General features: G+C 48.3%; 1 protein-coding gene across 1 annotated transcript in view; it reads right to left on the bottom strand.

Annotated features, from left to right (window-relative positions):
• Positions 1 to 1217: 1217 nt before the first annotated feature.
• Positions 1218 to 11037, bottom strand: part of LOC310780116 (uncharacterized protein) — a 9874-nt gene continuing 54 nt past the window's right edge. Inside the window, exons 1-3 of the mRNA XM_083640669.1 lie at positions 10928 to 11037; positions 9620 to 10450; positions 1218 to 7691 (exon numbers count right to left, since the gene is read on the bottom strand). The exon at positions 10928 to 11037 is cut by the window's right edge and continues 54 nt beyond it. Of these exons, the coding sequence (XP_083496795.1) occupies positions 1291 to 7691; positions 9620 to 10450; positions 10928 to 10976 (7281 nt within the window). The 5' untranslated portion in view covers positions 10977 to 11037 and the 3' untranslated portion in view covers positions 1218 to 1290. The remainder of the gene's footprint in view (positions 7692 to 9619; positions 10451 to 10927) is intronic.

Here is an 11037-nt window from a genome sequence, read left to right on the forward strand (position 1 = left end):
AACACATTTTCCACACTCTTCTTCGTCTTCTTTTCGAGTCTTCATGTCTACCTTTGTGCATGCGTGATTTCAGTCTATTTAGCCTGTAGATAATCATTGATGTACATAAGCAAAAATAGCATCAAAAGTACATACTACTGTAGATAAGTACAAATTCACCATATAAGCCCTCGAGACAACGTGAATCATTTTTAAACCAGGTCCACGGTCTTTGAAGTTTAAATCATTTCGCAAAGAATCATGCACTCTACAATCAATGTGTGTGTAATCAATAAACTGTGTGTTGTCAGATACATCTAGAGATCTACAAATATAAATGATGGACAAATGATGTCTCGGATTGTGTTGGATGGCTTCATTACTCAAACAAAATGACGTCTGCATGGACTCTGCAATGTGACAACTTCTTTCATCTCTTCCAAATGCTTTTGGAAATTGCCCCACACCCTGCAGAGATGATCCATGTTGACACAACACCGTCTCATCTAAAGCTCATATCCAGTGGATAGATGAACAAAACATTGCTGCAAAATTAAAAAAAAATATATATATATTTGGGGGGGGGAAACACATTCCCGCTACATTAAATATGGGCCAGCACTCACACACTGATTGCACATGAGTGTTTTGGATGTTCTATCTGGCTCTGCAGATGATAGACGTTGTTAAGCCAGACTCTTCTCATCAAGAGTCCTAATTTACTTGTCAAAGTAGGAGTCATCTCAGACTCCCCGGGGTTATAATTGCGAGACCATTTGGTTCTTCAGAAATGTCTCCAGTCAAGATGGAGCACAGGCCTGCTAGTCAGAATAGCCATCTACACAGAAAATGGTAAAACATGGTCAAATGTGACTAGCCTCACTCCACCTTCACCATCAACTCCTTGTCATCAATGACTTTCAACACTTCTGACTTGGCTGTTCACAGAATCATAGAGTGACACAAGGTCGCCATCTTGTGGAGAAAGTATGAAAGTCATGTTGGTGACGGTGGCATTCAGCCGTGGTTCATACTGAAAAATCCACATCCATCTTAGAAATATTCATGGTTGGATTTTCAAACCTTAAATTACACAATTTGATCATTTTACACTATTATCCATGTATTTCATTTTTTGATTGAACAGAACGAATGAATTGTTCAGCAAGCAGGATGGAAGAAATTACTCGTTTATTCAATTTATCCAGTTACTTGATGTTGTTTATACAGATGGCTCACAAGAACAGCAATTTACTTTACCTTGAAAGTTAAATTCATTCAGACTCACACACATTTCTATAGCAAACACTTCTATCTAGTGTTTAAAGCCACTATATCGTCCATCTTCTCAAATAGCCCTTCAACCAGAGAGCTGCTTGTCTTGCTGGTCAGCACATGATACCGGCCCCCGCATTTCTCCATGAGCCCTGCTAGCACCCCGTTTCTCAGGATATGCTGCTCTGCGCTCTCCCCTAAAGTCTCCCCCCAGGTGAACAGCACCAAGGTGCGCTGCCAAATCTCCTCCCCGATCAGAGCCACATGGCCCTCCACCGCTCGCCTGTACTTCTCTGTGCAGGTGAGGAACGCCGGGATGACCAGTAGGAGAACGTGGGGCGCCGGGTGACACCGGGAAACGCCGTCCAGGATCCCTTCCCTCTGCGCCGCGTCGTTTGGATCGGGGCCGTCCCGCCACCTGAGACCTGGTGGTTCCATGAGGGCGATGCGCCGTCCGGCTATCTGACCCCTCCAAGTCCCGGGAGGGCTGGAAACCTCCTGGGACCACGCCTCTCCGCCCAGGAGGGTGACTCCGGCTGGGTAGCGGGGCGACCAGTTCTCCCCCAGAACCACCACCCTCAACTCTGACTCCCGACGGTCTTTGTTGTTTGTGTCTCCACAGCCCTGACTTGGAGATAACGACTCTGACCTCAGACCTCTGGTGACCTTGGCGCCTACGGGTTCCTCCCCTGTGTCATTGTTCTCCTTCCTTTCCGCTGAAGCTCTCTCTTTCTTCTCCTCCTTTTCCCTCGTCAGCTCTATCTCTTCGAGTGTCTCGAGCTGACAGTTACTGCTCACGGCAGCTGACGCCGGCGTTTTCACCCTCTGATCCTCCTGGTCAGTCGGGCTTCCGCCTCGCTCGGATTCCTTCCACTGCGCCTCTTCCCTCCTCTCCTGCTCGTCCACCACGCTGACCTCTTGGTACATGACGCAGGCGGCGTCGTCGTCCGCTGGGACCTCAAACACATCACTGAACGAATCCCTCCCGAGTCGGACTCCCCCGTTTGAGTCCTGTCCGTCAACCTCCTGTTGGCCGTTCCACAGATCTCCATCCGCCCGCTCGAGCTGCGCCTCCACTTTCCCGCGACCCCGCTCTCTTTTCTCGAGACCGCGCTCCCATTGGCTCAGCTTCTCGAACGTGACCTTCAAGTTCTTCTTCCTGCTGTGAAGTTCTCCCTGCAGCTTGGCCAAGTCTTTCCCCATTTCATCCAGTTGCTGCGTTTTAGAGCTCATCTGCTCGTTTCGCGTCTCCAACTCGGCCGTCCAGCTGAGCAACTCTCGTTCTTCACTCCTCAAACGGTTCTCCTTCTCCTCCAGCTCGCTCGCCCAGTCTTTGAGCTCTTTCACCTTCTTCTGGAGGTCCTGCCCGTGAGACTTCAGCGCTTCTTGTTTATCCTCCAGCGCCACGAGCCAGCTTTCCAGCTTCTTCTCTTTGCTGCCAATATCTTGAGCTCTGAGGCTCATATCTCGCTCCAATTCTTCTTTTTCCTCTTGCTCCTTTACTTTCATCTCTAGGTTCGCTTCCCGTTTCGCGAGTTCTCCTTCCTTACTGTCCAGCTTTCGCTCTTTTTCAACCCCCTCTTCCTCTTTTGCGTGGAGTTCGTGTCCTCTTCTGCTCAACTCTTCCTCATTTCTGCTCACGTCCCGTTCCCTCGCTGCAATTCGGCTCTCCCTTTTCAGGAATTCCTCCTCCATCCCCTCGTCCTGCGCGCTTTGCTTCTCCACCAGTTGTCTCTCATAGCACTCTCTCATCTCGTCCAGCTGCCTCTCCCCCTCACCTTCTCTCTCTTTCATCCTCTCCACCTCTCTCTGCAGTTTGTCATTTGTCTGTTTTAGTGCAGCGACCTCTCCATCCCGTTCATTATGAATGTTCTGGATTTCAGATTCCTTGCTCCTCGCCTGCTCTTCGTACCTGCTCAGATGCTTTCGAATCTCTTCCTCTTTACTCTCAACAGCGTCTCTGCGCGCTTTACACTCCTCCTCATGCTCCTCGCACTTTCTTTTGAGATTGTCCGTCTCCTTTCTCATCTCCTCATTTTGCTCAAGCAGATCTTCAACTCTCCTCTGTCTTTCCTCGTATTTCTCAGTGACGTCCAGGATGCGTCGCCGCCTTTCTTCCTCCATATGCTGCAGCTGGCTTATGGCGGCGTCTTTCTCCTTTATGACGCATTCCACATTCTCACTCCTTCTCTCAATCTCCTTCTCATATCCCTGTATCATGTTGGTCATCTCTGTTTCCATCTTGCCAGTCAAGTTCTTCAGCTCTGACTTGGTTTGTTCGATTCTTTGCCTTAGTTGGATGATCTCCCTCTCGTGCTCCATGTCTCTCTCCTTCAAGCTGCTGAGCTCCACTTCTCTCTCCTGTAGTTTTTCCGTCATTTCCGCATCTCTCTTGCTCTCTCGCTCCGTGAGACTTTGCTGCATTTCCATAAAACTGGAAGTTCTGTTTTTATCGTTTTCTCTCAGTTCTTCAATTTCTTTTAAATAGTTTGCACGCGTCTTCTCGGCCTCTTCCGACTCTGTTTCTTTCTGCGTGGCTAAATTCTGCGCCTGTGTTACTTCTTGCGTTTTCTTTGCGATGATTTCTAGCAGTCTGTTGATCTCGTTTTCTCCCTTCTCATCCCTCTTTCTCTGTTCCTCCTTCCATCTCGTCTCCCTGCAGTTGGCTTGCAGTTTGACGCTTTCTACCTCGGTTTCCATCTTGTTCAGTTTTTTCTCCGTGTTGTTTAAAAGCTGTAGTTGCATCTCTTCCATCTCTCTCTCTCTTTCTCGCAGTCTTTGCTCGGCTTCTTTCTTATGATTTAAAATATCCTCTTCTTTCTCCTCTTCTTTTTGTTGTAGTTTTTCCTCCAGTTCTTTTACACGCAGGTTCATCTCCTCGATCTCTGTCTCTCTTTCTCGCAGTCTCTGCTCAGCTTCTCTCTCGTGATTTAGAATAACGTTTCCTTTCTCTTCTTCTTTTCTTTGCAGGTGTTCCTCCATTTCTGTGATATGCTGTTTCATCCCTTCTATCTCTCCTTCCTTCTCTTTCAGTCTTTCCTCTATCGCTCTCTTATAATTTACATGCTCAATTTCTCCCTCTTCCTCCAGTTCTTGTACGTGCAGTTTCATCTCCTCAATCTCCTTCTCTCTTTCCTGCAGTCTTTTCTCCATCTCTCGCTTGTGATTTAGAAGAACGTTTTCTTTCTGCTCTTCTTTCTGTTGCATTTGTTCCTCCGTTTCCGTTATACGCCGTTTCATATCGTCTATTTCTCTTTCTTTCTCTTCTAGTTTTTGTTCCATCTTTTTCTTGTATTTTAAATGATCCCGGTCTTTCGTCACTTCTTTCTCTTCCATGTGTTCCTGCACTTCTTTTATGTGCACTTTCATCTCTGCGATCTCTCTTTCTTTTTCTCCAAGTCGTTGCTCCATCTCTCTCTTGTGACTTTGAACGATCCTTTCCTTGTCCTGTTCATTCTCTTGCAGTTTCTCCTCCGTTTCGTTAATGTGCTGGTGTTTTAACTCTGCCATTCGTCGATCGTTCTCCTGCATTTTTTCTGCCATCTCTCTTTCGTGACTTATATGAATGGTTTCCTTCTCTCTTTCATTTTCTCCTTTTTTCTCCTCTATTTGGACTGCGTGCTTCTGTTCTAACTCTGCTATTTCAAACTCTTTCTCTTCAAGTTGTTTCTCCATTTCTTTTGCAGCGTGTTGTTTCAGCTCGTGCATCTCTCTCCGTTTTTCTTGCTGTATGGTCTTGATTTCATCCCCATGCTGCCATCTGACCTGTTCCATGTCTTTCTCCTTTTCTTTCTGTTTTCTATCAATGTCTTCCTGGTGTTGAACTCTCCACGCTTCCAGGAGTTTTTCTGTCTCATTCAGTTTTCGGGCCATATTTTCCTCAAGCTGCCGTTTTATGCCTTCTGCCTCGTTCTCTGTTCTCTCCATCTCTTTCTGATGCTGTGATGTAATTTCCTCTACTGTCTCCTTTACTTTTCTCTCCATCTCTTTCTGATGCTGTGATGTCATTTCCTCTTCTGTCTCCTTTAGTTTTCTCTCCATCTCTTTCTGATGCTGTGATGTCATTTCCTCTTCAGCCTCCTTTACTTTTCTCTCCATCTCTTTCTGATGCTGTGATGTCATTTCCTCTACTGTCTCCTTTACTTTTCTCTCCATCTCTTTCTGATGCTGTGATGTCATTTCCTCTTCTGTCTCCTTTAGTTTTCTCTCCATCTCTTTCTGATGCTGTGATGTCATTTCCTCTTCAGCCTCCTTTACTTTTCTCTCCATCTCTTTCTGATGCTGTGATGTCATTTCCTCTACTGTCTCCTTTACTTTTCTCTCCATCTCTTTCTGATGCTGTGATGTCATTTCCTCTTCTGTCTCCTTTACTTTTCTCTCCATCTCTTTCTGATGCTGTGATGTCATTTCCTCTTCTGCCTCCTTTACTTTTCTCTCCATCTCTTTCTGATGCTGTGATGTCATTTCCTCTTCAGCCTCCTTTACTTTTCTCTCCATCTCTTTCTGATGCTGTGATGTCATTTCCTCTTCAGCCTCCTTTACTTTTCTCTCCATCTCTTTCTGATGCTGTGATGTCATTTCCTCTTCAGCCTCCTTTACTTTTCTCTCCATCTCTTTCTGATGCTGTGATGTCATTTCCTCTTCAGCCTCCTTTACTTTTCTCTCCATCTCTTTCTGATGCTGTGATGTCATTTCCTCTTCAGCCTCCTTTACTTTTCTCTCCATCTCTTTCTGATGCTGTGATGTCATTTCCTCTTCTGTCTCCTTTAGTTTTCTCTCCATCTCTTTCTGATGCTGTGATGTCATTTCCTCTTCTGTCTCCTTTACTTTTCTCTCCATCTCTTTCTGATGCTGTGATGTCATTTCCTCTTCAGCCTCCTTTACTTTTCTCTCCATCTCTTTCTGATGCTGTGATGTCATTTCCTCTACTGTCTCCTTTAGTTTGCTCTCCATTTCTCGTTCGCGTTGCTTCATGCCCTCGAGAGCCTCCTGCTTTTCCTGAAGTGCGTTCTTCACCTCAACTTTCAGTTCTTCCCCCTCTTTCTCCTTTTCACGTAGTTTTCCTTCGATCTCTCTTTTCAGCTGTTGTTCCATCTCTGCCGTCTCTCTATGTTTTTCTCGTGCTTTTCTCTCATCGTCACGTCGTCTTCTGCACTCATTAAGTTCTGCTTGTAAAGAATCGACTTTCTCCGTGCACTCTGCTTTCTCGTTCTTGCACACCGCCATCTTTTCTCTCAGATTCTCTGCTTCCCTCCTCCACTCTTGTTGCCGCCCTCTGATTTCGTCCTCCCTCCGTTTCCTCTCGCGGGCGCTCTCTGCACCGGCGCGCTCCAGGTCGAGCAGCTTCAGTTGCTGCTCGTCGAGTCTCTCTTTCAGCTCGTCGATCTCTCTCTCTCTGAGCTCCAGTTCGAGCGACACCGCTTCGCTCTCTCGGCTGCTCTGGTGCAGCGCCGCCAGGATTCTGTCGTGCTCTCCGCTGAGGTCCTGGATCTCTCTCTCCTTATCCTCCGTCAGCCATTTCATCCGCTCCTCCAGCTCGCCGATTTCGTTCTTCCTCTCGCCGCTCCTCCTGTCCTCGTCGTCCTCCGTCTCGTCCCGCTCGGCGTCCGCCTTGCCGGGCGATTTCACCTTCTTCTTCCTGTCAAAGAACCACCGGATGCTCTTCACCTCCCTCTCCCGCATCTTCTTCAGCTCCGTCTCCTGCCGAAGCATCTTGTCGCCGATCTCCTTCAGGCGCTGGGTGAACTTCTCGTTCCTCTGTCGGCTGAGGTCCCTGACCTCCTGGACCATGCCCGAGAAAGCCTCGCACCTGTTCCCAGTCGCCATCTTTTCCACCTTCTCCAGGAGCTCCATCACCTGTGCGGAAGCCCCTCCTCCTCCTCCGTCTCCGTTGCTGATAACGTGGCACCTGCCTCTGCACTTGTCCAGCAGCCACTGCAGATCGCGCCCCCCGCTCTGGATGTGCTGCTCGATGTCCACGCCCTCTCGAAGCTGATCCCCGTGGGTGAAGAGCAGGACGGTGTGCCTCCACACGCCCTCGCCCAGAAGCTCCAGATGTTCCTTCACAGGTCCCACCCTCACCAGCGTGTCCACCCGCAGTGTCAGCAGGAGCGCGTGAGGCCCCGGGGGACACAGCCCCATGCCGGCCACGACCTCCCTCTTCACCCGTTCGGGTGTGGCGCCCGCCACGCCGCCCTCCCAGCCCGGCGTGTCCACCACCGTCACCAGCCTCAGGGCCACCTCCGCCTGCTGACGCACACACTCCTCCGTCACCGTCCCCGTCCGGAAGAGAGCCGCTCCGCCCAGGATGGTGTTGCCGGAGGAGCTCTTCCCCGTCTCGCGCTCGCCCAGCAGCACCAGCCGGAGCTCGGGGAGACGGCGTGCGGCCTTGGAGAACGACTGGCGGCCATCTAGCTCTGAGGCCTGGAGACCATCGCCTGGCAGAGAGAGAGAGAGAGGGTGAGAGAGCTGTGTTTTAGTCTCACTGCATGCTAACAATCTGCCGCTTTATGATTGGCAGACAAGATGCTTTTGATTGTGACAAAAAAAACGGATTGTGATAAGAGGAGCGGGGACCAATAGAGAGCTGGGTCAACTACGTCACGTCTGGGCGAGCAACGCAAGGCATTGTGGGTAAATACGATGGACTCCTGTACACTACTGCCACTCGCCGTTTACTTCAATGTAAAATAGCGGTACAAAAGAAATCGATTAAAAATGTAATTTATAAATGACCCAGACAGCATGATATGAAGATATTACAACTTCGCCGGCCATAGATTGTGCAAGATACATCGAAAATATTAATTTGATCCATCTTCAGTAACGTCACTCATGTCTGTTATGTGACCTATTTAGAGCCGCTGTCCACCTGGCATCTGAATAAGGGCTTGTTATTGGAAACGACGCAATATTTGGGAATACTGATTATGCAAAACGTCAGATAACAACATTGTGCGGGAGGTAGGTACTGTTTTATTGTGATTGCTAACGTGTATGTAGCATACGGTTAGTTTAGCGGAGCCTGCAACTTCCTATCGGGAGCTCTTTCAAGACTCAGAAGAATGAATGAGTCTCGCGTCGAGGCTTTTGAACTTGGCGATTTATGCCTGTGATACACTAGACAAGACTTTGAGAATCTTAACAGATTATGAAATTCATGGTTCATTAAGATTTTTTATTACGACTGAAAAAACAGACTGAAATACAGTACACAACTCACTCAGACGAGGCAGTATACACTACAAGACTTTTCACTTAGAAGTTCAAACATGTTTGATATCATCTGTGTGGCTTCAACTGGTGTCAGGAGGCAGTTTACACTTGAAGACTAGAAATCTGTACCCAGTAAAAACTAACAGATTTTGCTGCCGACTGGCACAACAACTGCAGACTAGAGTCAACAAAGACAGACTGAGCCCAACTGGAAATCCTGTGTAAAATCAGGGGGGGGGGGAGGGTCTTGTAGTGTAAACTAGGCATTATGGTTTAAACATACGAGTTGAGACTCTTTAAGGACATTTTTTGAATACTTGTAAACATATCTCTAATTCGGCATACACAGACTCCAATAAGAAGCACACATTCCAAATATATTAAAATGTTTCCCCGGTGATTCCCACAGTGCTCTACAGAGTGAACCACTTCCAAACATGAGATTTGACTTTGACAAAGTGCTTCTTGGGAGATAATATGTATGCTGAATTGGAGAGTGGCGTCTAATGATTCGAAAGGTTTGTAAATTATGTTCTGGCGGTATTCAATTCACCGATAGACAGATAGACAGGGCCACATTTAGTTGCCAGATGAATGGAGTTTGGTGTGGTTGCTACTGGCCTAGGCGCGATTGTCGTACTGGACCACAAGTGCTCCTCACCCACGTTTACGTCACGCGCCCAGGCCCTATTACATGAGGAAATACACTCTGTCTCTTCCAAAACAAAATAAAACAAAATATTCAGTTATCTTTTAACTAGTTGTTTGTTAACTTCCTTTGCAGCACTTATAGTTCATCTTCTCTTTATCTCCATCTATCTTTCTCTCAATTGACTGCCTTTACATATTCCATTTTTATGTGCATTTTTATTTACCCTTTTGGTCACACTTTACAATAAGGGTGCATTAATTAAGGCTTAGTTCATTCTTAATACGCATTAATTAACAGTTAACTAACTCAAATCGTACAGTGTCTAACTGATAAAATAGATATACTGTATTTTAGGCATTTATTCATATTTAGGTGACCAGTGAGAATGCATTCAAGTTTTGTAAAATACTGATTGAAATGTGTTGGATTAAAGTGTTTCTGTGTCTGCTTGTATGTGGAGATTTGCTGCAGGTGAGGTGAACAAGCTGGAGAACTCACTCATGACAGCAGCTCTGATGGACCCTCTCTGCACCTGCGCCTCCATCTGCCTCTGCTTCTTCCTCCTCTCCCTGGCTCTCCTCTTCCCGTCCGCCTCCAGGCCCAGCAGAACCGCACTGTCCATGGCCAGATGCCTGCTCCCCTCCTGCTGCCCCTCCACCATCTCCTCCATCTTCCTTATCAGCTCTCTCACTTGCGTCCCGTCTCCTCGGCTCCGGTTGTCCAGGACGTGGTATCTGTTCCCGCACCTCTGCAGGAGATTCTGGAGCGCCGGCCCGCTGCTCAGGATCCGCTGCTCCATCGACACCAGGCCCAGCTCGTCCCCCCTGGTGAACAGCACCATGGTATGCTCCCAAACCCCTTTCCCCAGCGGCTCCAGGTGTTCCTCTATCTGACCGCTGTAGGCCTCTGTCATCGAGGCACAGGACCGCACCACTAGCAGCACGGCGTGGGGTCCGGGGGGGCAGAGCGACACGCTCCGCGACGTCTCTCGCCTCACCCAGTCGGGCGTGCTGTTGAGCGGGTAATACCACTCCCACCCGGGGGTGTCCACCGCGGTGACCCGCCTCCCGGCCACGTCCGCGCGCCTCTTCACGCACTCCTCCGTGGGCTTGCCGCTCTCGAACCCCCCCGCCGCTGCTCCCAGAATGGTGTTGCCCGCTGAGCTCTTCCCTGCTCCTTTCCTGCCCAGCAGCACCAGTCTGAGTTCTGGGAGGAGAGGGGCGACGCCGCCGTGTGGCGCGGGAGTGCGGTGCGGCTCCATGGCGGCCGGTCGGCTCTCGTCTGTGAAGAAAGGGAGGAGTACTTCCTCAGTGCACCGCAGCGAATGAGCTGAATGACACAGAGCAGAAGTATCAGCAGTAATCAGTCATGTAGCAGGTACTTCACTTAAAACCTTAGACCCTTCTCACGGGGGCCATTTTGTGTCGAGAAGGCAGGGTAAACACAGGTGCAAGCAAAACACTAATGAGGGTTTCAAACTTCCACGATTGGAGTTTGGAAACCCTCATTAGTGTTTTGCTCCCACCTGTGTTTACTCTGCCTTTTCCACACAAAATGTCCCCCGTGAAAAGGGTCTATTGGCTTGATCTGAGTTATTCAATTCCTTGCAAGTTAAACTATATCATAGCTGAACACAGACACTAAGTTGCTGTCACAAACAACATGCTTCACCATTCACCTCACTGTACTCTCAGAGTGAATGTAGGCCGAACATATGATGCCTAGATCTATATAAGCTTTACAAATTCACGTAGTAATACTATGTAAACAAAGTACGGAAGAGTTGTACATGAACAATGAACTCACCACCATTTGCGACAGTGACTGGATCGCAGTTGTCACCCTTTGTCCCCATCGCCTCGACGCGTCAGACACTCTTCCTCTCGTCCTTCCTCTTCCTCTTTTTTGGTTCCAGT

Source organism: Poromitra crassiceps (assembly GCF_964638095.1).
Source record: "Poromitra crassiceps genome assembly, chromosome: 7".
In the NCBI taxonomy this organism is placed as follows: domain Eukaryota; kingdom Metazoa; phylum Chordata; class Actinopteri; order Beryciformes; family Melamphaidae; genus Poromitra; species Poromitra crassiceps.